General features: G+C 45.0%; 1 protein-coding gene across 18 annotated transcripts in view; it reads right to left on the bottom strand.

The window, feature by feature from the left end:
• The window catches only part of TANC2 (tetratricopeptide repeat, ankyrin repeat and coiled-coil containing 2), a 278,090-nt gene that overhangs the window by 32,654 nt on the left and 221,307 nt on the right, over positions 1-24,129 (bottom strand). For all 18 annotated transcript variants that reach the window (XM_035347942.1, XM_035347941.1, XM_035347940.1 and 15 more), the window contains 4 exons: positions 20,876-21,107; positions 17,669-17,835; positions 15,044-15,651; positions 715-823 (listed from right to left, as the gene is read on the bottom strand). In XM_035347942.1, coding sequence (XP_035203833.1) covers positions 715-823; positions 15,044-15,651; positions 17,669-17,835; positions 20,876-21,107 — 1,116 coding nt within the window. The remainder of the gene's footprint in view (positions 1-714; positions 824-15,043; positions 15,652-17,668; positions 17,836-20,875; positions 21,108-24,129) is intronic.

Raw genomic sequence — 24,129 nt, 5'->3', positions numbered from 1 at the left:
AATACAGAACTGACACAGGACAGAAATATTTGACCTAAAAATACTAATAGAACTGCAGGAGTTCTTAACTTTGTAAAATCATATATAGACCAAATGAAAATACAGCCTCATTTTTATCAGTGTTAAGCACACCCACTGATCCTAATAGTTTTAAGAAATTTCTGAATTTCCTATGACCTTACAAATCCATTCTTTCCTTTCCATCTCATGGTATGAGGGCCAGCAGGGAGAAGAACAACATTTAATTTATGGGTCACATTGCTGTTCATGTCCAAGCTTGCCTTTTAATTATCCAGGTGTTAGATGTCTGTATGAGAAGTAAAATGAATCAACCATCAGATTTTAGTGCCTTTTCCTTTTACAACCTAAACTCTGGGTTGAGTTCTTCAAAGCCTTTGAATTCTTTAAGATTTATTTTTCCTAGATGTTGTTACAGGAACTCTTAGACGGGAAGAAACCTCTTACGGTAAGAGAGGGATTCTAGGTAAGAGGCTCTCTCTTGAATTTACAGTCTGAAGGATGGTTTAATTTCAAGAATTTCTTATATACCACTGCCAATTTTGTAAAGCTAACTTCTATATGTTTCAGCAGCCTGCAGCAATCACACTTCTCACAGCAGCCCTAAAACAAGAAGAGACTGAACGTTGCCAGTGTTGGCAGATTATACACGACGGGGATGAGGTTGGCATGAGTCTTCATTTTAATATTTGTTACCTTAAAAATATGTGCTTTGAGAATGTGATGTCCCAGTTCAATAGTTTGCTGTCGATTTAGTTTTCCTTCTTGACGGGAAAACCAGAAGGCAAGTAACGTGTGGCCACTCCTGAAAAGAGAAGGAGGAGCACATTAGTATTTGCCTGTTACACCAACAAAAGAACTTTCGAAAACAATTTTTGCTTCTGCTAAGCTTTCAACTGAATCCAGCTTTGGGGAAACTAAGCTGGACTGGCTCTTATTTGTAAACCACCAACTAATTGCATATCACTTATTATTGGTGACCACTTATAACTGAAAAAGGATCATTAGAAGATAAAAATAAAATGATACATTCTCTATGAACAGATGTAACTTTAGAAACACTACAGGTACAATTTCATGAAAGCCGAGGTGCTATTTTTGTAGTTATTTTGCAGAGTACAACTCCACTTTGAAAGCATGCCGTCGATGCTGAAGTCATTAGAAAATGACACATTCCAAATATCCACACTTTGAAAAATGGCCTTTAAATGACAGCTACATTCTCCACCCTGTGACATTTCCTGGGAAGACTGAAGCAATTTTATTTCCATGTAAAACTCCTAAACACATTCTGCAGCTTTTCGAGTAACAAAGATGCTTCTGGCAAACGACCTACCAGGTTGACAACCCAAACAACATAGCTCCGCAACACGCAGAGCCCCATTTAAGGCAAAATGCAATAAAAGTCACTGATTTACTTTGCTAACAGTGGTCTTCACTGACATTTCTAAAGGTACTTAAAGGTTTTTGAACTTCCAGCTCAAAACAGTGGAAGTTTAAGATGGCTGTGTCTTGACGCAAGCAGCTTATTCTCTGTACATGCACAGAAAACATGCAGTGCAAAGAAATGAAGCAATGCCAATCGTTCTGGGGTGAGAATGGCCAGTATTTGTCCCTGAAGGCAGTTTTCTTGGTGTTACCTACAAATATGCTCTTTGTGTACCCTTCCATATATTAGATTTTCTGAAGGAAGCAAACCAAGAGGAGATGGCCTCTGCAAACTGGAGATGCAGATCACTAACACAGACATTGCTGCTTGCAATGAACTAGGAACAAATGAGGCTTTTTCAAAGTCTCCCAAGTGTATCAGATCAAAAAAAGAAAAACAAACAATTACACTGCAGCCAAGTATGCATGCTACGAGCGAAGCAACTGCTCGCCTTGACACTGAGGGCAGAGAAAAAGGGAAGTTCAGATTCTTCCGTAAGCCTCTGGATACTCTCAAGGGAGCCCTTTTTAACCCATTTCATTTCTGGAACTAAATAAAAATGTGACTACACGTAAAAGCAATCAAAACCCCTCGAGCCAAACAAAACCAAATATGATATAAATTGTGGCTTTACAAGGGCTTTTAAGGACAGGGAATGTTATTAGCTCATCACTATTTGGTAAAGCAGAAAAGCACTTAGCATGACAAAAAGGCAAGTAAATATTATAAAAGATGGATGTTTTCACAAGGGTGGGGATCTCCATCCAGGGAGAATGCTTAGCCCCGTCTCAAAGGAAAGCCAGGCTCCTTCTTTTGCTGAAGTACAGAAGGAAGGTGGAAGACTTGCATGCCACAGCCAGGTGTTTGGCCAGGTCTCTCCCAGGCCCTGCCAACGAACCTCCTTCTGGACTGATAATGCTCAGATTCATTTCAGCAGAGCCCAGTGACGCTTTGCCAGCCCACGTGGTACTTGTAGGATGTTGAATGTGTGCCCAAAGAAGAGCAGGATGAACAAAATAGCCTTTTTGTCATAAGGCAGGCCTTGAGGCCCCAGGTCTGGCTAGGAAAGTGTGATGTGATGATCTTCCCCATGTATTAAAATAACCTCTTCCACTGGTGAGCAACTCCATTGGGCCTCTCAAAAAGCCAAGGAAATTTATAAGGGTGCCCTCATAGAATCATAAACATGGGAAAAGCCCTCCAAGATCACCTGGTCCAACCATCTCCCTACCACCAATGTTACCCACTAAACCATGTCCCCAAGCACCACGTCCAACCTTTCCTTGAACACCCCCAGGGACAGTGACTCCACCTCTTCCCTGGGCAATGTGTCCCAGTGCCTGACTGTTCTTTCTGAGAAGAAATGTCTCCTCATTTCTAACCTGGACCTCCCCTGGCATAACTTGAGGCCATTCCCTGTAGTCCTACCACTAGTTACCTGTGAGAAGAGGCTGACCCCCAGCTCCCCACAGCTTCCTTACAGTTGTAGAGAGCCATAAGGTCTCCCCTGAGCCTCCTCATCTCCTGACTAAACAACCCCAGTGCCCTTAGCCACTCCTCACAGGACTCGTATCCCAGGCCCTTTCCCAGCTTCATAGCTCTTCTCTGGACATGCTCCACGGCCTTGATGTCCTTCTGGTACTGAGGGGCCCAAAACTGAACACAGTACTCAAGGTGCAAGGGGATACAAGGGGATGATCACCTTCCTGGTCCTGCTGGCTACACTATTCCTGATGCAAGCCAGGATGCTGTTGGCCTTCTTGGCCACATGGGCACACTGCTGGCTCATGTTGAGGTGAATGCAAACAACAGGCTGTTGTCTAAATGCTTGGTTAGTTGATGGTGCCTTTTGTGCTTTGGGTGTCTTGAGCTGACGAGGAACCTGAAGAGAAGCTACTGGCTAGCAGGGCCTGTCACGTTCCTCTCCATGCCCTTCTGCGACCCGAGCTCGTCCCACCATACCGAGCATCCTGTGGTGGGCTCCCGTAACCGCCATGCTCCCTCACCACAGGGGAAGGAAGGAGAAACTCCTCCAGATGGCGGCTGAGGTGCTCAGGTGCCATGGTGGGCTGCTTGAAATGAAAGGACGCCTCTGTGCACTGGGGAGTGCCTCCACTGAGATGCGGCTATGCCGGGAGAGTTTTCCACATAGCACTAACAGAAGGGATAAAACTTAAAAAGATGGCAAATCAGAAGGGATTTGGAAGTGGTTGTAGCACCCTGAGTTATCTATGGCCTACTGCATTTCCTTCCTTTTGCTCTTCCCCTCTTTGCTCCCCACCTTTGGAGCAGGAGGAGATTCCCACCAGTTCAAACCCTTTCAAAGGAGACAGTCAAATGCATTTGCTCATTACACCAATTAACCTCTAGGAAGGCCCATGGAAAGAAGAAACAGAGCAGACAAAAACAAATGACTATGCAACACAGCTTGAGTTTCGTGCGATCACAGAACCATGGAGATACAGCTGCAAGTCAAGGAGTGCAGCAATTGCTAGATTTTACCCATCCCCATTCAGCTGGATTACAAAAACCTATAATCACTCTAATATTCTCAATACATCTCAATAGCTCCTCAGCCTCACGTTGACACGCTTATATTTTGGACAACAGCCAACGCGTTTACCTCAACTAAAAGGTTGGTGGTGCGTGTTCATTCAGAGACATCAGCTCATTTCCTTGCTGGGGAGCATCATGCATTGGGCTGGAAATCATTAACAGCAGCTTTCTGTTCCAGGATCTGATAGCGAGCTCACAAAGGGATGCTGTAGCTACCCCTCTACCTCTGTTTTTCCCATCGCAGAAGAGGAAATAAAGCCACTTGTTTGTTTGTTGAACATGGCTGATCGAAAACTCTTCAAAAATGTTTGGGAAGGCTCAGAACAGAGCTGTAACTGCATTAATACCGAGTGTGGACTGAAGATCCAGAAACTTCTGACGTGTTTTCTCTTTGCAGTGAGAGATGAAGTGCAGCTCCTGTCTGACACGCGAGCCCAAGGTCCATGCTTAGCTCCTAAATTGCTTTTCAGCTGCAGCTGGTAGGGTATTTACCTAAATTTAATTATATGCATGGCTTTGGCTGTTATGAATAAGGCATGTATGAACTATTCCGGAATAAAGTACAGTATTCATGAGTAATACATTACCTCTGCAATGTTTCCCAGACCTTGGCTTTGGGCTTGTTGATAAATACTTGCAGTCACTTGTTCTGTCAACGTTAATTGCATTCTAAAACAGACTCGAACAGCATGGGCTTTTTTTCTTTTTTTTTCTAATACAGCAGAGGATGGCAGTAATGATTTCTACATCAAGGAGCTCAGTGAAATGATTTGCTTTGAATTTTGCCACTGCAGAGTTTATCATCAGAGATTTTCTATTTTTAATGCAAGATTTCTTTTTGTGAAAAATTAATAGCACTGCCAGCTCAGCTCTGGAAGCCTTTGTTTGCACTCACAGATTGCGTGTGGCAGTGCAAGCCAGTTCTGAAATGCAGGCTCCCATAATGGCGAAGGCTGTGCCCAGGGATGTGCACACGTATGTATATATAAAGATGAGAGGCTTGACCCTTGCATAGCATGAACCGGTGCAGACGTACAGCAGCTGTAAGTGAAGGCTACCTAAGGGATATGTGCTGCAGGTTGCTCCCTCATTCACCCAAAGCTGCAGCATGCGGAGCTGTGGGTGCAGAACAAGATGATGCAGGGAGCTGGTACCTTGAGTACATTCCTCATTTCGTCCCCATCCCTTGTGCCACAGATGGAAAGGGACAATGCAGCACTAACAAAATCCTAGCGTGATGGAAGGGCTGTGGTACAGCATGGGGAAACACAGAAGAAAATGCTAAAAGCTCCTGCATATGTGCCTCATCTATACTCTTCTATCAGACAAAGCAAAGGAGATTTAAAAGGGTATAAAGTTACTCAATTCTTAAGGCATTGAACCAATGAAACAGAAGACAGGCAAAAAAAGAAGTGAGAATCAGTCCCTTTTACTTCTGAACCTACCAACGTCCAAATTCCCTGATTTACATCCTCGTCTCCCTTCTTCCAGCTAATCCCATGAAACCATTCCAAAACCCAGACATCTGACACGGTGCCCAGTGAATCTGGTCTTCCAGCAGACGTGTATTCATATTTTATTCAGCTCTGCAGAGGGCAATTTTATAACTTCAGCACAGAGAATAATGTCTGCTCTGACGAAGACCGGAGCCTCCTTTGCTTTCCAAAGGACGTCTGTCCAGCGCAGCAGACTGCAGGAAAGGCCGAGCTCAGCTCACAGTCAGCTCCTGCTGAAGGATCACTTAATCACCCAACAGCGATTTATTGATTTTTGTGGCATAGTTTCCCTCTGATGTTATAATTGTGAATTAACTTAGAAGGAATTAACGTTATACATGAAACAATTCAAAACAGGGAATGTTCTTAAATATGCAGTATTATTTCCTACAGAATTAAACACGGCTTTAATTTGCTAAGCTAACTGGGACAGCGGAGTTCACAGGCAAGAAGAAAAAAAAAAAATCATCTTTCCATCCCTTAGGTCACATTCCATTGCAAAGAGACAAAGTACGGGACACCTGATCAGAAAGCATCACCTGCCTACAAGTAATGGAGGACACAGCAGCAGGGCACTACCAGTTCCTGCTGCCCTATGAAACTGCAGAGATAATTCTGATTAACAGGATGAGAAACCTTTGCCACCATGGTTTCAGGTTGTTTTCTTCACCCAACAATTGTCTTATTCACAATGGCTTGCTCATACCATAATCACCACTGGCCATTCTTATACAGCAGGTACACCTAATGGCCTCAATCACAAACTAGGAACCCACTGTTCCAGGTGCTAAACATGCCATTTCCCAGCTAAATGGGGCTATCTGTGATTATCTAAGCTTGCTTTTTCGTAGCACAGATGATAAGGCTCAACCCATCAGACGCACACCAAGTCCAGCACCCCTGGTCTCACTGCAGCGCGTCTCTAAAAGACATCCGACCACAATTTAATACTTCAACCAATGCTGCCAGCTACAAGTGCTTGACTGATGAGTTCTGGTTTACCAGAGACAGAGCTCTGCACAAAAATCTGCATCCCAACATTGTCCCAACTCTGGGTGCTCCATCACCATTCCCCACCGCCTCATTTGTAGTCTAAGCAGTAAAAGCAGGAAAATTGTGACTGGTGTAGAGGAGAGCTAAAGAATTGCACAAACCACTCTGTGACCACGGGAAGCAGCAGAAATGGAATCACTTAACTGCACCTGGCCTATCCCTAAAGAAATTCTGATCAAGTAACGGCGTCTTGGTGATGGCGGCCTTCAGATCGATAGGCTCTCTGGATGTTTCTTCATTGCTGGGGTGCGACTGAACACCAGTAATACCAATAACACCAGTAAAACCAATACCACCCACACTGCTACCATATGGTGCACATCAGAGGGATGTGATCAAGGAGCAGAGCCTCCACATGCAGCCAGTGCTGTCTTGCCCCACGTCCTTAATACCCTGCAGGAAGGGCAGGCTGACTGAGCGTGCGTGGGATGGAGCCAAACAGCTAACACCATCTTCAGCACTGAGAGATGTCTTGGAGCATCTTGTGCTTAATGATTCCAAACTCTGAAGGAAGTGGGAAGCTCTGTGCCCCCCAACGTGGTGTTAATGTCATCATTCAGGTAGGAAGTCACCGGTTTATTCAGGTAACTTTGACAGGTCTAATAGCAATGATCTCGCTGATGCAGCTCAGCTGAAAGCAGAATTATGCTGAAGATCTGCTAGCGATCCTGCTGTCATTTTTCGTTCTCCAGGCTGTTATAAATTCCATAGGTACTAACTGTGCTGCTCCCACATTTTATCAAGTATGGGGAGTACAAGCCTCAGATTGTGTTACATACTTGGCTATCACAGAGAAAGAGTTCATCTGCAATTTATCTGGGAGAATACAGCCAAACTTTTATCAGGACTTTGTCCTGGAGCAGCTCTCCACTAAATCGCCTGAAATAATGGCAGCTGGGTGCAGGGAACTGCCCAGAGAAGCAGCAGAGGAAAAGCAGATAGCTCTGATGGCACCCTTCAGGTTTAAGGTAACAAAACATATTTGCAATAATTTAAAAATACAGAACAATAAAGGAGAGAATAAAGCATTTCTGAACCCTTACAGAGTCCGACTTAATGAGATTTAACAAAAAATAGATCCAGAGAGTAAAGATGAAATTCCCTCGTCTCAGTTCAGTTCATAAGGCCTTTCAGAAAACCTGCTGGTTGCCAGGAACAGATTACTTCATATTCAGAGTAAATAAGTGATGTCCAAGAGCAGTGTGAAAAGTCTGCTGGCATATTTAATAAACATGTTAGATGGGTAAGATGAGTAAGAACCATCTCTCCGTAAGCTCTCTGGTGACTATACAGTCAACATGCAGACAAGAACTCGAAAGAAGAATGGTGATGCACCTCCTGTTCTCATTTCACCCGATGTAATTTCAAATAAACGGGATGATAAAAGAATGGGGAACGTGACTTGGAAGTGCTCTACTTCCATTTAACCGGGAGTAAATGAACTTGTAAGAAGCAAAGTGGAATAAAGTCGGGGCTACTCTCTAGTAAACCACTGGAAGATGTTTCTGCTCAGTGAGTCTTAAGAGTTGAGGAATGAAATAACAAGAACAAATTAAGCAACATTTCTTTCTTCAGTAGGCACTCATGTTGCCTCCAATTAATTCCACTTCTCCCTTTTTGGTGGCTCAGTGCCACAGAATGGATTACTCAGTGAATATTTTCTTCCATTTAGATGTAAAAATGGTACAGCGTACAGAAGTTTGCAGTCCAGAAAAAAAAAATAAATTATGAGGATAGTAACTCAAGACAAAATATATTCAAAAAAGCCTCGCATCTGAATGCTTAGGTTGCATGTCTAATGAGCCAGTTAAAGCAAGCTGCTCTGCTGATGTCCTTTATGGTGGCAGCAATCACATCTGCTCTTCATCTCATCTCATCAGTCATGATTTGTAATCTGTCTCCCATTTCTTCTCTTCCAATTGACACCGCAGCTGCAGCCCTGTCCAAGTTTCCGAGGAAAAACCTGCAGCTCAGGCACGTGGGCGCTTCGTTAGACATAGAGCCACCGTGTGAATGAGCTCAAACCTCCCTGTCCTCTACGTCCACCAACAGATCCTCCTCTGTACCCTGTCCCCAACTCCATTTTACACAAACCCTGGCTTCTGACATTCAGAGAAGTCCCCGTTACAGCTGCCTGACTTGCTATTGATGGCTTTAATCATTCATTTTTAGCTCGGTATTTCTGCAGGAGCTTAGAGTTAACAGCTAGAAACGTTGGTAATGTGGATGCTCACATATAGAAGTCTCCTATATTCATTTGGTTGAGCTATTGCCCATTCTTTTTACATTTCAAAATCACAGAATCACAGAATTGTAGGGGAAGGGACCTCAAAAGATCATTGGGTCCAAAATACACCATTTCCAAGTCAGGGAATCGGAAAACTTTACTCTGGAAGCCTGGGAGTTGTATACTTAGTGTCAGCAGTCCGTCTGATCTCCACTGCCTGGTGAGCAGCTCATGTTTGCCCATTCAATGAAGTGGAGGACATCACGATGGATTCATCTTTGTGATCCAAAAATATGGAACTCAGCTGCGTTCCTCTTGATGAGGAAATTAAACCAGCAAGAAACGTTTGACTGCCATTCTTATGCTACGGGTATAGAGGAATCCCTACCCCAAACCACAGGTAAACCACCGCTTCCTCCCTGCTCCACAGTCCTGCCAAAATCAGAGCTGTAGGAATGATGATAAAACACCAAATCCCACGGCGATTTGGTAATTAATTAACTCAGCGCAGGCTTTGCACAAGTGCAGATGCCCGGACAGCAGGCTGGCTGGGGAAGGAATTGACCTCGTGTATTTGGGTGACATGTGGCACGCAGCATGCAGCTGGGCACAGGCAATGAACAAATCACGACACGTCCCTCGGGGCTCTGCTCAACCACCAGGTGTTCGCCACGGACCTGCGCCTGGGGGCACTCCAAAAAAAAAAACCACTTTCAGAAAGGTAATTCAAGCAGCAAAGTAATGCAAAATAATGGAAGAAGCAGCGCTCAGCCCCCTGCTGCACCTCCAGAGCTGAGGTTGCTGCTGAACACTCGCAAAAACCTGCTTATTCCATCTCCCTCCCCAGAAGGTGCTGGTGGGCACTGCATTATTTTTATTTTTCTGCATAAGTATGTAAGGGATTCAAATAAAGAAAACCCATTATTTTGCTTCACCTTGAGTTCAAATAGCACCTTTGCTTCACGGAGTGAAATCCATCCCACGTGAGTGCAGAGAGAACACTTCAGACACAGCCTGGCTTTTGGTGAATGCTTTCTTTCAAGCTAACAATAAATCTGAGCATATTTTAAGAGCTTTCCAGAATCTCAGCATATAAAAGAAGAAAACAAAAAGTTAACTAACCATGCACCATAATGACAAAGTGGGTGAGATACTCAGGAGCTAATTGTGGATGAGTTTTAAGAAGCTGCTGCATAATATGAAGACCCCCCCTCCCATTTAAGTGTATGCTTTATCACTGAATTTTTATGATTTTCACTGACTTGTTTTCCTCCAAACTTTCTAAATTTATTCCCTTTTGACTGGGGATTGTTATCTGTCGATCAGATTAAGCTTAATTTGATTTGTCAATGAGATTAAGTGCAAAAACCACTTATTTGTTTCTAATTCACAATCTATCAGTCCGCTGGGTAATATGTAAAAACATTAACTTTGCATAGGAAAAGTCTCCACTTGCAGCTTGCCTCCCGAGAGAAGAAGGAAAATGCAAAATACCTACACGCTATTGTATTCCAGGACAGCTCTGCAGGAAACCATGGCAACTCGGCGTGCTGCGTTGGAGCTGCGCGCTCCTGCTTGGATCGCTGCTGCACCCTGAGCCACACAAGGTGCCTTTATTTAGGGCTGCAGGGACAGAAACGGATTTGCTTCGTGATGTGGAACACGAGGGGGTAGGTGAGGAGCTGCCCTCGCCCTCAGCTCCAGAGACACCAGGATTTCTGCCTTTTTTTAAAGTGATACCCCAAATTGTTAGGCATCTTCTAATTCAGGCAAGGAGCAGGAGGAACTGCCCCTGATCAATTGTTGGTGCACTGGAGAACATCTATTGCAGCATATTGATTCCTCATACAGCATTTGTTTAGGTTTAGGTTTAGCATTTGGAGGTTCAGGTTGGAAATGAGGAGACATTTCTTCTCCGAAAGAGCAGTCAGGCATTGGGACACATTGCCCAGGGAGGTGGTAGAGTCACCGTCCCTTGGGGGTGTTCAAGGAAGGGTTGGACGTGGTGCCTGGGGACATGGTTTAGTGGGTGATACTGATAGTAGAAGGATGGTTGGACCAGATGATCTTGGAGGGCTTTTCCAACCTTAATGATCCTAGGATTCTGTGATTTCTGAGCTTGAGCTTTACCCCTAAACCAGCCCAGTGGTGTCACTGCTGGCTCCCAACCCAGGGATCAACAACTGGGTTTGAATGATTCCCAGTGCCTGCGGGGGCTCTCTTCAGACCTGAGCATTCAGCTTGTCTGGAAGCCCATCCACAGATGCTCAGGATTTCAGACTAACACTGCACCTGGGATATTCCCAGATGGATTCCCAGCGGGATATCCCCCCTAGGAGGAGCCATCCTCCTCCATCGCCACACCAGCACCTACTGTCCTCCCCGCTCGCCCCAGTCCAGATACGCGCTCTGCGAGCACCGGTGGCTAGGTGAGGTCACTCCACACGGCGGGTGGAGATCTTGGTGCTTCGTTTTGCTGAGGTGCCACTGCCCTTGGAAGGTCCCCGAGCTGTGCTACAAAGAGCCACTTTGCTCAGCGATGACAGGGGACACATCGCCAGCTTGTGCGTGTGCCACCCTGAGAAGCAAAAGCCCCTGTTACGAGAGCCATATGCTGGCAACAGCATGAAGAGCAGCTTTTTCCTTCCTTAGCCTCCTGAACAAGAAAAGGACATCTGCAGATCTACCCCCAAAACCTGTGTACCGGTTAGAAGAGCGGGCCAGACACTCATCTCCTCCCACCCAGTTTTACTAGTCGGTACTGGAGACATCTCCCGGTGAGCCCGTCACCCCGAGCTCCTTCATAAATCGACAGGAGACACTTGCAAGGCACTCTTCATCTGACCTATTTTAGCCTTTTAGCTCATGATGAAATGAATCATCCTTATTTCCCTCCTCTGACTATAAAGCAAGTCTAGACAAGCCACGCAGATGTTGATACTTAAATCTGGACAGAGTAATTTCACTTTGGGGGTCTGTATCTGGCTGCAGCTCTTTTACTGCCTCACCAGGGCAAATCACGTCTGTCTCCCTCGCAGTTCCTTCAGCAGCAGCCCAGGGATAAAACGTTTTATTAGTGTTGTAAAAGCATGCAAGATAATTGCATGGAAGTTTCTGATTAGGTCTAGGCAAAACACAGCATGGCATCGGAGAAGAATTTACGTTAAGAAATACAAGTGTAAGAGCGAACACTCAGTAATCACCACTTTCTCCATGCACTAGTCACAAAGGGTTGGGTCTTTCCCCTAAGATGTTTGATGTTATTTGTCAACTAAGGCACTGAGTTAATAGCGTTACGCTGACAGGCAGGGGAAGTCATTACTCCGATGCTGCTTCGACTCTGACAAATGCTTTGTTGGTGCCCTGTTATTAAATGGCTGCTGGGGGGTCTCTCTTGCAAGAGAGGTTATGGAGATTGTGTTCCCCTCAATGGCAGGCAGCCCTTGCTTGAGACAGAAAACTCACGGTGAGCATCCAAGGAAGAGGGTTAGCAACTCCCCAGGCTCACAGGAAAATCCGGAGGATGGAGATGTGCCGCTTATCATAAAAGCCTAGAAAAACGTGGTAATTTCTGGACATTGTGTTCTTCCTCTCCCCTCTTCTCCATACTCCCCAGAACACAGGAACTCGCTCTCATTAATGAAATGAGGAAGATTACCCCAGCTGCAGCGCCGCAGACACAAGGCCCATTATCCCAATTTCTTTTGTAACATCCTTACACCTGGACACCCTGTCAGGGTAAGTCAATTAAGAGCAGCTTCACGAAACCACATTTCACTCCAAAGCTCTTCTCCTATGAAAAATCAGCCTCGGCAACCTGACTCTTGGCTGTATCGACACGGGGAGGTCAATGAGCTTTGCATTAACGGCACATTTCTGCCCTGGCAGACTACCAGTGGTCCATACGGTTCTAACGTCTTCCCAATTCCTGAGCGAGCAGAAAGGAAATCAAAGTTGCTGCAAACAAACCAACGGCAGGCAAATTTTCATAGGTTACTCCTATTAGCTCAGTCAGTGGCAAGCTATGCTTCTTTTAGAGGAATAAAATGAAAAATCATTACTTATCTTAATCGTTGCTAAGGGGTTACCGTGCTCTGAGCTCAACATTTCAATATCAGCGCTTCCCTGAGAGCTGGACAGGAGGATTTTGAGGAGCACAATAGCAGAATCTCAGGGGGTCCTCTCTATTAATCACCGAAATGTATCCTGTTTCATTATCTACCATCGGAGTGTAATGCAATTAGTGTGCATTATACATTAGAGATATTTATTAGCCCTTCAATACGTATAGACTTGCACTTGAGGCACTGGGAGCCCATTACATGCACTGCAACTTCTCTTGCCCCTGGCGAGGAGCTGAGTCTGGTTAGCGTCGGAAATCCTGCGGGGGTTTTGTTCTTGCAAAGAGCACGAGATTTCCCTGTACGATTAAAGCCAGCATTAATATTCCAGGTGAAATGGCACATATGGGACTCGAGTGATGGCCAAGAGCCTCCTGAAGCGTGTGACAAGTTGTTTGGCGCAGAGAAGCGGAAGAGCAAAGGACCCGGCTCCAGCTCTGCAGGCGGGTGAGCGCAGAGCTCGCACGGTTTCCTCGCCAGGACAGCGCTGTGCCCGCTCTCAGCTTGGCAAGAGGGCTACAGACCAAGCCCTGCTCAAACTACAGCTCTGAGGGCAGCACAACGTGGTCACGATGTCCTTGAACCCTGAGCAGAGATCCATCCTGTGGTTCATCTCATCGAGTGAACGAGGGCTGATCTGTGACTTCATGCAAAAACCCCATGCAGTGGCAAGCATGGCTTCAGTGCAAAATCACCTAAAATGGAGCACTTTTGAGTTTCATTCTGAGGTGGGTATTCTGAGAGCTTGTAGGAAACCCGTAACCACCTCGGTGAGCATCAAGAGGAACAGTTCTGGGCCTTGGGAATCAAAGCACCCAGATTACCCGACTGTCCCTGCCCGGCTGCTGACACTCTCCGTTGCAGCTGTCCAGCCAAAACCACAGGGGCCAGACAACACCAGCAGGGCTGGGGGCGAGCGGCCAGGAAGGGGGGCTGCTCTCAGCTCCATCGACATAATCAACGTGTCCTCATTGCAAACAGGGTGGAAAAGCATCACCCAGTGACAAGCACTTAATGACTCCACGGAAGGATATTAAATAACCAACACTGATTGATATAAAGACACCTGCTGCTGTAAGATGCTTTACAGGGGGTTCACTTGATAGGACTGTCACGCAGAACCCACTAAACCAGCCAAGATTCCCACTGGCAGGAGCTATACGATACTTTTCTACTGTAGCCTGTTTGTGACAAAATTTAAAGTGGTAAATTACTCGGAGAGCGCTAGCAGCTATGTCTGCTTTAATCAGCTTTTTGGTTCCAGCAGATACTGTCGTATTTCTTCAGGCTGGCCACAGGATCTAGGAGATGCCCTGATACAGCCGAGCATCTGAGTGTTTCCCTGATTTTTATAATCGTATTTTAAGAGACGGGCAAGCAAAACAGAGCAGAGCTGACGGGGATAAACTACTAGAATTACAGTCAGTGTCTGTTTCCACTCTTCAGCAGAAACAAAGATAACATTGTTAACAGTGATCACTGGGTTTAGAGAATATAAATCTAACCATGATTAAATTCTGTTCTCTGTGAGCTAAGCCAGGAACTCAGCTGCTATCAGTACAGAGATTACGTATGCATTTGCAGTCCAAAATTGTGAAGAGCCTGATTCTGTTCCTTATTTTGCTTTCAAAAAGACATTTATAGCAGGACTACGAGGAACAAGACTTCAGAAAGAAGCCAACTGCAAAAGACGTATCCACACTGTTCAACTTTCATCTCCTTACCCTCCGCTTCACATGGTTTCGCTACCTTTGAGGAAACGGAGGATGATTCCCCTCTCCAGACTGAGCTGGCAGGATTAATCTGCCAAAATGCAGCCACCCCTAGCATGACTCAGATGCCTGTATCCGAGCTAGTCAACTGGGACCTTCTGAAGAATGGCTCATCTCATTCTAAAGAAGACTATTACATTTGCTGGGTCAGTGTTGTGCCCAGGGAGAGCTTATTTCTTTCCACGAACAATACAAAGTTGTAAGGAGACCAGTACAGCTGTAGTTACGTACAGTGCAGACACATCAAAGTCAGGTGAGATGAATCTCATTCCATGTGCAACTTTGTAAAATGAAATGATTCAGAAAACAGCACGAAACGCTTTTGAGACGAACACATTTGTAAACTCTGATTCCTCAGAGCATCTGCTTACCTAGGATCACAGAGAAACTTGGTCTTTTCACCTTCTTCTCTCCAAATAAGCCATTCTCGAAAAGAGGGATGAACAAACATTCGCGTCATATCTCTACGTTTGATAAGAAACATAGAAAGGTTCTCCATCCTCTGCTGAAAGTCATCCCACTCCAAAGTGCCCTCAATGTTACCTGCATTAATGGCCTGAAAAATATGTTCATCTGTTAGTGGATGCAGAGATGCCACTGCCACATTCAAGAGAGGCATAACCCGATCAAAGGAAGACTGCGTTGGGAACTTCATATTGCACTGCAACAGGTAAACTTCTGACAGAGACACTGGCACTACTTTGTAGCTGGAGCTTTTTAGTACTAGGTATCCTTTCTCTATGAGATCAAAAGTGAGTTTTAGGTACAGGTAGGACCCTTGGCTCAAAGTCTTGAGGTGAGAACTGAGCTTGCCAAACGTAGTGTTGTCCATTTTGCCATTCAGCGAGATGTTGTTCTGGATCTCCGAGCTGCTGTGTATCCGATGAAGGATGTACGCCTGCAGGTCCTGGTCTATGGCTTCATTCTCTTCCAGTCTGTCCAAAAATATTCTATGGAAGGGCAACAGCTTAATTATTTCCTACAAAGAAAGAAAAAGAAGTATATTCATGCTAGGAATGTTTATTATTCATTAAGTAAACTTAATTCATATTACAGTAGCACCTCTGAGACTCCTTTAAGACCTTCTCCACCAGGGCAAGTGCACAAAATGGCAGTTTGTGCCTTCAGGACCTCAAGATCTCATCTATAATCAAGTAGTTTCTGCGTGAGACATGACTGAAATCAAAATGAAGGACACGGTTCCTATCACCGCATCCCTGGGAAGGAGCGGAAAATTCCCCCAGAGCAGAGCTCTTGTTACTCCTGACCTGCCCCATCCAAGTACCGAGATGCCATCTCTCCTGCTGTCATTTCAGAAGCCCGATAGAGGGAACGACCTGTGGACAGCCAGATGACAGATCTGAGGTCAAAAGAAATGTTGCTGAAGCTGAGCAAAGCACCTCCCCCTGCACTACTCTGCTGCTATCATCAGAGCACCGAAACGCGAGGGCAGTTAGTGAGTGCTTTGCAGTGCAAAATAAATGTCTATCTGCTGCAAGATACCATGGCCAGGGAATCTCTCATCTGCTAAGCTCACCAGTGCTTTGGGTTTTTGATAGCCCCAAAATCACTGAAGGCCTCTCCAAAGGAGTTCTCATGTCATGGGCTCTGTCACTGCGAAGTGGGGAGAGAAATGCCGTGATGGAGCTGGACAAGGCAGTTTCAGGAGCAGCATCCAACTCTCCAAAATAATACAAAGGGTGAACGTGGTGCAAAACTAAAGCTCGCTGTGAAGACTGTAGGGCTGCAAGAGCCCTAATTAAATGAGGAATTTGAGCCATCGAGATGCAATTTACCTACCATTATAAAAAGATTTCTTTGAAATGATGTTTAATTTACTCCACTACCGAGTGACCCAGAAGCACGGCACAGAACAGCAGAGAGCCCCTGTTCTCCTCGTGTCTCAGGGAGCAGCTGCAGTCCCCAGCTCTGAAGGCAGCAAGCAGCAGCTGGCTGCCTGGATGGAGCTGGAACCAGTGCTCAGCTCCCTGCCAGGCAGACCACGGTAAATCAACCCGAGGAGCTCAGTAAATATTAGCGGATCTCGGTAAAACTGCCTAATGGACCTCGGTACAGATGAACTGCACAGCCCCATGCTAATGAAAAGTGGCTAATCATGAAAAAATGGGTGCTGTTCTGTGTAAGGTAGAGCCACAGACACTTCCTTCTCCCTGGAGCAGCTGGGCCAGCTGATGAGCAGCTCTCATCCCAAGCGCATCTCATCCCTCTGACGTCTGTCTCCTCCGGGCTCCTGGCTCAAAAGCTCAGTGTGAGTGTTCCCACAACTGATGCTGCAAATCAACCAGCTCTGCTTTGAAACAGTTGAAATAGCAGATCTGTCCTAACTGGGTCATTTTGTTTGCTTCTCAGCTTGCTCCATTCAGATGAGCCAACAAACCAAGGGCGGCTTAATCCTGTGCTAAGGGAATGGTGACGAGTAGCTAAGGCTAGGATGAAGGTAAAAAATAAAATAAAAAAAAAAGAAAACCTGCTCAGCTGCAAGCTAAAAGGAATATACTTATGAATAACCCAAACAACTTCCAGCCTAGAGCTTCAGCACCTACTTGAGATATTCTTGAGCTGAATAATGTCTTGTACCAACACTGACTCCTTCAGAGGCGGTCACACAGTGGTATGAAGATGCGCACTCCTTGGCCCTTCCACAAGGAGGAGAGGACGTTTCCAAGCAGTTTCCTAATATGCTTTGTGATTAAGTAGCCCCTTTTCATGTGGATTTAGTTCACATGAAACGAACTTGAATTAATTCATTTCATTTGAACATGATGAACATCTATGGGCATAAATAAGTGACGCCAATTAGACCCTTGAATCTCCGTAGAGTCTGGGGATAGGAATGCAAATCCAAGTACAAAAAAGCCAAAGGAATAAACTAAAATATAGGGTCTTAAACAAATCCTGATGTACAGCAAGACATTCTTTATCAACACCCATCATGACAACGCAACAGTTTATCAGAATTACTGGACTCAGTGTACCTGTAGACTTGTCCTGACAGTCACCACCAGCTTCAGCCAGGAAGGGAACTTTCCAATCATTTTGCTGAGGAATGATACTATGGTGTCTCCATAATCTGGCTTGTGAAATTCTGCCTCGTTTAAGCCATCAATTAATATGATGAAATCTTCATCGGGGATCTTCCTCTCTGAGATAAGAGAAAGAAAAAAGGCATTGATTTAAAAGGCTAAACACGTGACTACAATATACTGTAAAGTCACTGCAGTGTTTTAAAGTGTCATCAGTTATTGCTAAAGAAGAAATAAAAATGCAGCAGCAGCACCCATCTTACGATACACTAATTCCTAGGCAGGTTCACACACACACAATTTGCATTCTTCTAAAACGCATACTTTATTTCTGACATACAAAATGTAATATCCTACAAGTGAAATAGCTATCCTTAAAAAATTACCTCTTCCCCAAAATCTGATGTTATTTGATGTGAATCAAGATCCTTCTGACAAGTTTTAATAAGCGCATTACCAGAAGTTCTCTAATTGTGGTATTAAACTCACACCTGATGTCAGCCTCTCTTAATTTTTGAAGGCTCACCAAGAAATTCCCTTCCCCAACAGCTCCACACCATTCCGGTTCTGATGCCTGCACTTTATTTATTTTATTTATTTTTGCATTTGATCTTATTGATCAAGCAAGGTCTGGACAAGTGTTTTGAAATGAAAGCAAACCCGATACACAGGCAAAACAATTATTTGAGGAGAGTAGGCCAGCACGGCAGCTGTGGGGCCGGCTGCACAACGTTTTGGAGGTTACATTGGCTGCAAAGGAGTTTGATCAGAACTCTGCAGTCAAAACCACTTTTATAAACAAGGTGGGGGGAATAACCAGATCCTACAAAAAGCAAGTCACGACCTTTTTAAACATTTTTTTTTTGCTGCAGGTGAGTGCAGTAACCAAAGTGATGCATACAATGAAGTCAGTGTTTCCAGGTCGGATGCTGAGAGCTGAGTAGAGCTTTAGAACTCATGATATATATCCTTGTGGACTGGGATCTTAAGCTCAAGCGGTATCTTCTCAAAGGTAATCTTGTCTAATAAACACAGTAATGGGTGGGAAATAGGACATCCGAGGCTACTGTCGGCATAAGCTACTGACGTCCTACAGGTTCTAATCGGTATAATGTTGTCTCTCCTTTGTAAAGTACCAGGGCTAAACCCGGCTAACAAAAAAGCTCAGTATTCCCGACAGCTGATCAGCTTTTCTCTTTGACTGTAAAGTGCATCAGGAAATTTTCTATAAAAATACAGCACGAAATGTTCATTGACAACATGAGCCGTCTGTGGTATTCCAGGGAGGGCAGAAACGCGTAAACACCTTGCTTTCGGTAGTGCTGAACACCAAAATCCCATCTTGTCCTTGCCTTACGCTACCAAGTTGCATTTATTTCTGAATGTGCTGTTAATATCCATACGAAGAACACATATTTTGCATGAAATTCACTAGAGATCGTTTTTCAGTTAACTTTTCAGTAAGCTTATTGGATATACTTGAAACTACACTTTATGACTCTCTGAAATCCTGAAGTGAACATGGAGCACGAGTTTTATGCTCGTATCTCATGTTTCTCATAAAGCCTGAGGGAGAGGGGAGAAGGCAGGGATAGGGGAAGAATCAGAACTTTGTTCTCCTATGTATTATGTAGATTCCTGGCGATTCAGAAAAAATGTATTTGAGAAACATGAATCTGAGTTTCTCAGTGACATTCACCATTAATGGTTATGCAATAAGTTTGCCCCAGTAGCATTAAAGCTTCAACAGCACCTTGTAAAAGACCTGCTGATATATTTACAGAGTCTTAAATGTTATATATTTTAAAACCAATTTCCAGGCACTGTTCGTTTTGTCACAAAACACTTGGTACAAATCAGCTTGCCAGCACTCTCCATCAGCAACGTTGAAAGATGAGAGCCCCAATCACTGGCTCCATCAGAGCTGCAGCGAATGCCGAGCCCAAAAGGAAACAAAACTTTTATAGAAATTTTTTCCACCCCCCAAGAACTTGGGACCAGCTGAGGGCCAACCTGCTTGGCAGGAAAAATAAGCATCCTCTGAAACCCTTTAAAATCAAGAGCTGGAACGCCTCCCAAGGAGTTACTGCAATAACCACAGATTATTTTCCTTTAGAGCAGCGGTTCCTAAACGTGTCCTTTTTCTGCCAGGAGTGTTGGTAGGGAAGGGTAGCCACACTACTCCTACAGCGACATTTCTCCATGCCAGGAAAATCAACTGCTGTCGAGCTGTGCTGGCTCGGGGTGTTCTTGTGCCTGGTAGAACCACACAAGTTGGACTCAGCAGCTCAGGGCTTGGACTCTTTGTTCTGAAGAGCTCATCTGAACAGCAGGGCTTTGAATCTGGTAGAGGCTGCATCTATTTCACGTCGGTTCGAACGCTGGGATATACACAGGGTCATAACAGAAAATTATCTGAACTATTTTTGCGGCCGCCGACTTAGAGCGTGCCATTTTGATAAAGGCAATTTGGCAGGACAACACAGCCCTGAACTCTGCAACGCTCTGCCAGTTTTCATGGCAACAAGCAGAGATCTTAAAGGTAGTGATTGTCACAACGAATCAGTTGCATCTTCAAAGAAAAGGAGACAAAATCAATTCTGCACTGGAAAAAGCTCTGCCATCAGTAATCAGGATATGGCCTGTTACCAGCTGCCCTAGAAGCTTTCGACAGGGTGTCTATAGACTTTTATGGTATCAGCTCTGTGGCTGAAAGCTTCCAATTCTCAAGAGCCCACTAAATAATGACAGGGAAAGGGAAAAACACTCACCCCCTAAATAAGTAAATCAAAACACATTGCCATAAGCAGAGCTGTGCATGGAAATTGTTGCTTGTTTTCACCTTCAGAGCTGCGAGGCCACGTTTGGGATGGGGAAGAAACTGAGAAAGCGAAGTCAAATGCACGTTGTCATTAACATTTCATTTGTGGCCCTGAACTGCACACCAGGAGAAGAGGGATTAACCCGTTGTGTCCAAACAAGCATGATGGCATACTCTCAGTTTTTCTAGGTCTCACCTCTTGCCTGCAGCTCTTGGACTGCAACAGGGATTAATTTATTGCTTTGTTTAAACGCTCAGATTCAACTAAGCACAATATTAAAAAAAATAAAAGGTGCAAGGGAGCTAAGGGAAAGGTGTATGGGCTGTATTCACTATACCTTTGTGCAGATTCTCCAAGGGCTCCAGGACACCCCTCCGAAAGGAGGCCATGGGGTCCTGGACGCAGGACCTCAGGCTGAGCATGCTCTGCAGGTGGGGCTCTCGCAGGAGCTGCTCCCTGTAGGCGACGAACTGCGGCGAGCGGCAGAGCAGCGCGGCCACGTTGTGCACGAACTCGGGCACCAGGCAGGTGTAGGCATTGTCCGCTTGGCAGTAGTGATAGGCGACGACCTGACAGAGAGGAAAGGAACAAGAGCGCACCTTCGTCAGACACGAGTTGTTAAAAGCAGCGTTTTGCGTCTGGCGACTCTGATGTGTTCTGGCAGGCGAAGTCTTTGAGAACACCAAGTGTTAACCACCCGTGACAAGGATCCAGATGAATCGGCTGGTGAAAACAGGCACTGATCCTGAAAAGTGACTGGACCTGCCACTCGGGGAATAAATGAAATTATGCTGTAGCTGCTCATGGAGACGGACAGTGACAGCAGCTGACATCTCAGAAGCACGGCACCGAGCGATAGGATTGTGCTCCGAGCTCTGTGGAAGGACTTGGCATCAGTAACAACTCGTGATTGTTTTCTTAAACTTACTTTTTAGTTGCTGCTTGCAAACGACAAGCTCTGTAGATGCAGACAAGCGGCACTAGCTGGAAGAGAGCACCTTGCTGCAAGGTAGCATCTGCAAGTGACAGATTCCCATGAACAACGGGGAATGCCAGGCTTACTATACATTACTCATCCGCTGCGATAGAGCTCTTCATTCAGAAAACCATGTCAAGAAAAAAATAAAAATGAAACTTTCCTCTTTTCCGAGGTCACCTGCTTTTCCCAAGTCTGCCAGCACCCACCAAATTCTGGCCACCTTTTCAAATCTGCAGAAAACCAGTGCTATCTTCGCAGTCTGATCTGACAATTCTCTTGGTTTCTTTATCAAAATAAGAGAAGGCCCCCAGACCTCTCTTGGCTTGCAGAGCCCTCAGCAGACTGCTCCAGTCCCACCCCACTGAGCAGCTCCCCCCGTCCCTCGCAGGGAGCAGCATCCTCAGTGCCAGCCTGGCCATTTGGTGCCAGCGTTGGCCAGGTCAAAAAAAAAAAAAAAAAAAAAAAAAAAGCTTTTCTCCAGAGCTGCTCCCATTCACTGCCTTTTCAAGTGCCACTGATAGCATCCAAAAATATCAGAGCGAAGCAGGCAGGGGCACTTTGCCACCACTGCCCTGGAAAAGAAGCCTGTGCTGTCCATTGCTGCACCACAGCATGCTAATATTGCAAAATAAAACACATTTCTGAACTCAGGGAGGGTGGGATTTTTAACCAAGAACAGGATTTGTGTGGCCTCTCTGTATCTGGTACTGCTGGGGATCTCTGGATGCTGTGTGAGCTCTGCAATGTGCAGGCTGCTGGCTGGATCCGTTGGTCTCCGGACCACGTAGCTGCAAAAGATGGCACTGGGAAAACAAAACATAAGGCTGGGGGGGTCCTCAAACATTGCTGGCTCAGCACTGGCTTTTTAATATAAATATATGAAATTACCAATGGGATATAATGAAATTATTTCCTTCTGCAGTGAAAATGAGGTGTGATGCATACAGCGATGATAAAGCTAGACTGCTTATTTGGAGCATCAAGTCCTAAAACATGTGCTTATCTCCAAATTCGTAACATAATTTTTGCTACCAGCCAGTTAAAATACAATGCATCCCCTTTGAGAACAGCACCAGGTAAAGTCATAATAAAGGCAGTGATTTCTTTTCAGCAGTATCATTTATCTGGGGATTAGAACTTGGGGATCCCACAGCACCGAGGTCCTGAGCAGCCCTCCTTTGATGTATCACAGAAACCAAACCGCTATACGTGCGGAGCTCTTACTTCCAACGCACCATGTAGAGAGGCACAAAAATAAGGCCTCCTCTTTAGGAGAGGCTTACCAACTTCTTCCAGGAACCTGAAGAGCCAAGTCATGGAAAAGGGGACACAGCCAGTACCCCACAGAAAACGGTGACTGCTACTTATGGGGACAGACTTCCTTCTTCTGGAATATACGTGCAGTTACATCTCAGCTCACAGAAGCCCCTCCACATACGTTTTTGATACTTGGGCTGGATTTATTCACATATTGGCAAAGCCTGAACAGTATGATAGTTGTGGTGGTGCTTAATAGATGGATCTGAAGACAAACCAGTAAGCAAGGAAGATTTTGGAAAGGCAACCAAAGGAAGGGCACTACGATGTTCTCACAAATGCAACTGCGCCAGAATTTCATCTTGATGTTTTTGATTCTCCATGACATTTTCTCAATTTTCAAATCAAAAAAGAGGCTGCCAAAAGCTAGCGCTGTAAGCCGAATCTGGTGTTAGAAACCAGGCTCTTTGCTTATATAACCAGACTTGGGTGGGAAACGGTTTTCTCATCCTATAAAACTTTCAAAGGTCTCAAATCGTTTCCTTGCTCCGCCTTTGGGAACGAGGCCAGGTTTCACATGGAAAATGAAAGGAGGAGACTTCAGGACAACTGAGGGGTTGCTGCGGACGGGGCTCATTCCCAACCAGGTTCAAACCCTGCTCTTTCTCCCCACAGCAGGTGAATGCCTTTGGCACCATCTCGCTGCTCGGGATGCTCTGCTAAGGCATGGGAGATCATGTCCAGATCTTGCTCTACGTCTGAAATGAACGCTCCTCAGCCTAGCCATATTCAGGGGTGTTACTAGTCCCTCCTCCTTCAGCTCACCTGGACAAGCCAAGAAGTACATCCAAGAAATGAAAAATAAGAACTTGTTCAGGCTGGAAATGAACATCGCATCGAACAAGGTGTGCTCTCAGTAAAAGCTTCATTTTCCAGAAGTTGAATTTCTTTGCTTTAAAAAGCTTTGCTCTATTGCTGAGAAAATTCCAACCAGCTCTCATCATAAACTAAATCCTTGAGTGAAACATTTAATTTTATCTAGGAAGTGTTACAATGAAGGAAATCACCAGGGGACAGCCGGCTCTTCCAAAGATATGGGCATGCCTGGCTGGTGTCACCAGTAAGCGTTCTTTTTGTCTGATACAATTTAAGGCGTAATTTTTCCAATCATATTTTCAATTTGAACTTTGTCATCACATAGCACAAAACACCATAAACACTAGATTGGCCTTCCCATACTTTTAAACCTTTATTTCAGCTCTCGTGCTTGTTAAATGATGTTTACAAAGCTGGAAGCTGAGAAGTTCCTTGCTCTGGAGTTCTATTAAATTTAAATCATCTTCTCAAACATGGAG

Source organism: Oxyura jamaicensis, chromosome 27 (genome assembly GCF_011077185.1).
Source record: "Oxyura jamaicensis isolate SHBP4307 breed ruddy duck chromosome 27, BPBGC_Ojam_1.0, whole genome shotgun sequence".
NCBI lineage: Eukaryota > Metazoa > Chordata > Aves > Anseriformes > Anatidae > Oxyura > Oxyura jamaicensis.
This window is presented reverse-complemented; position numbering and strand designations above follow the sequence as displayed.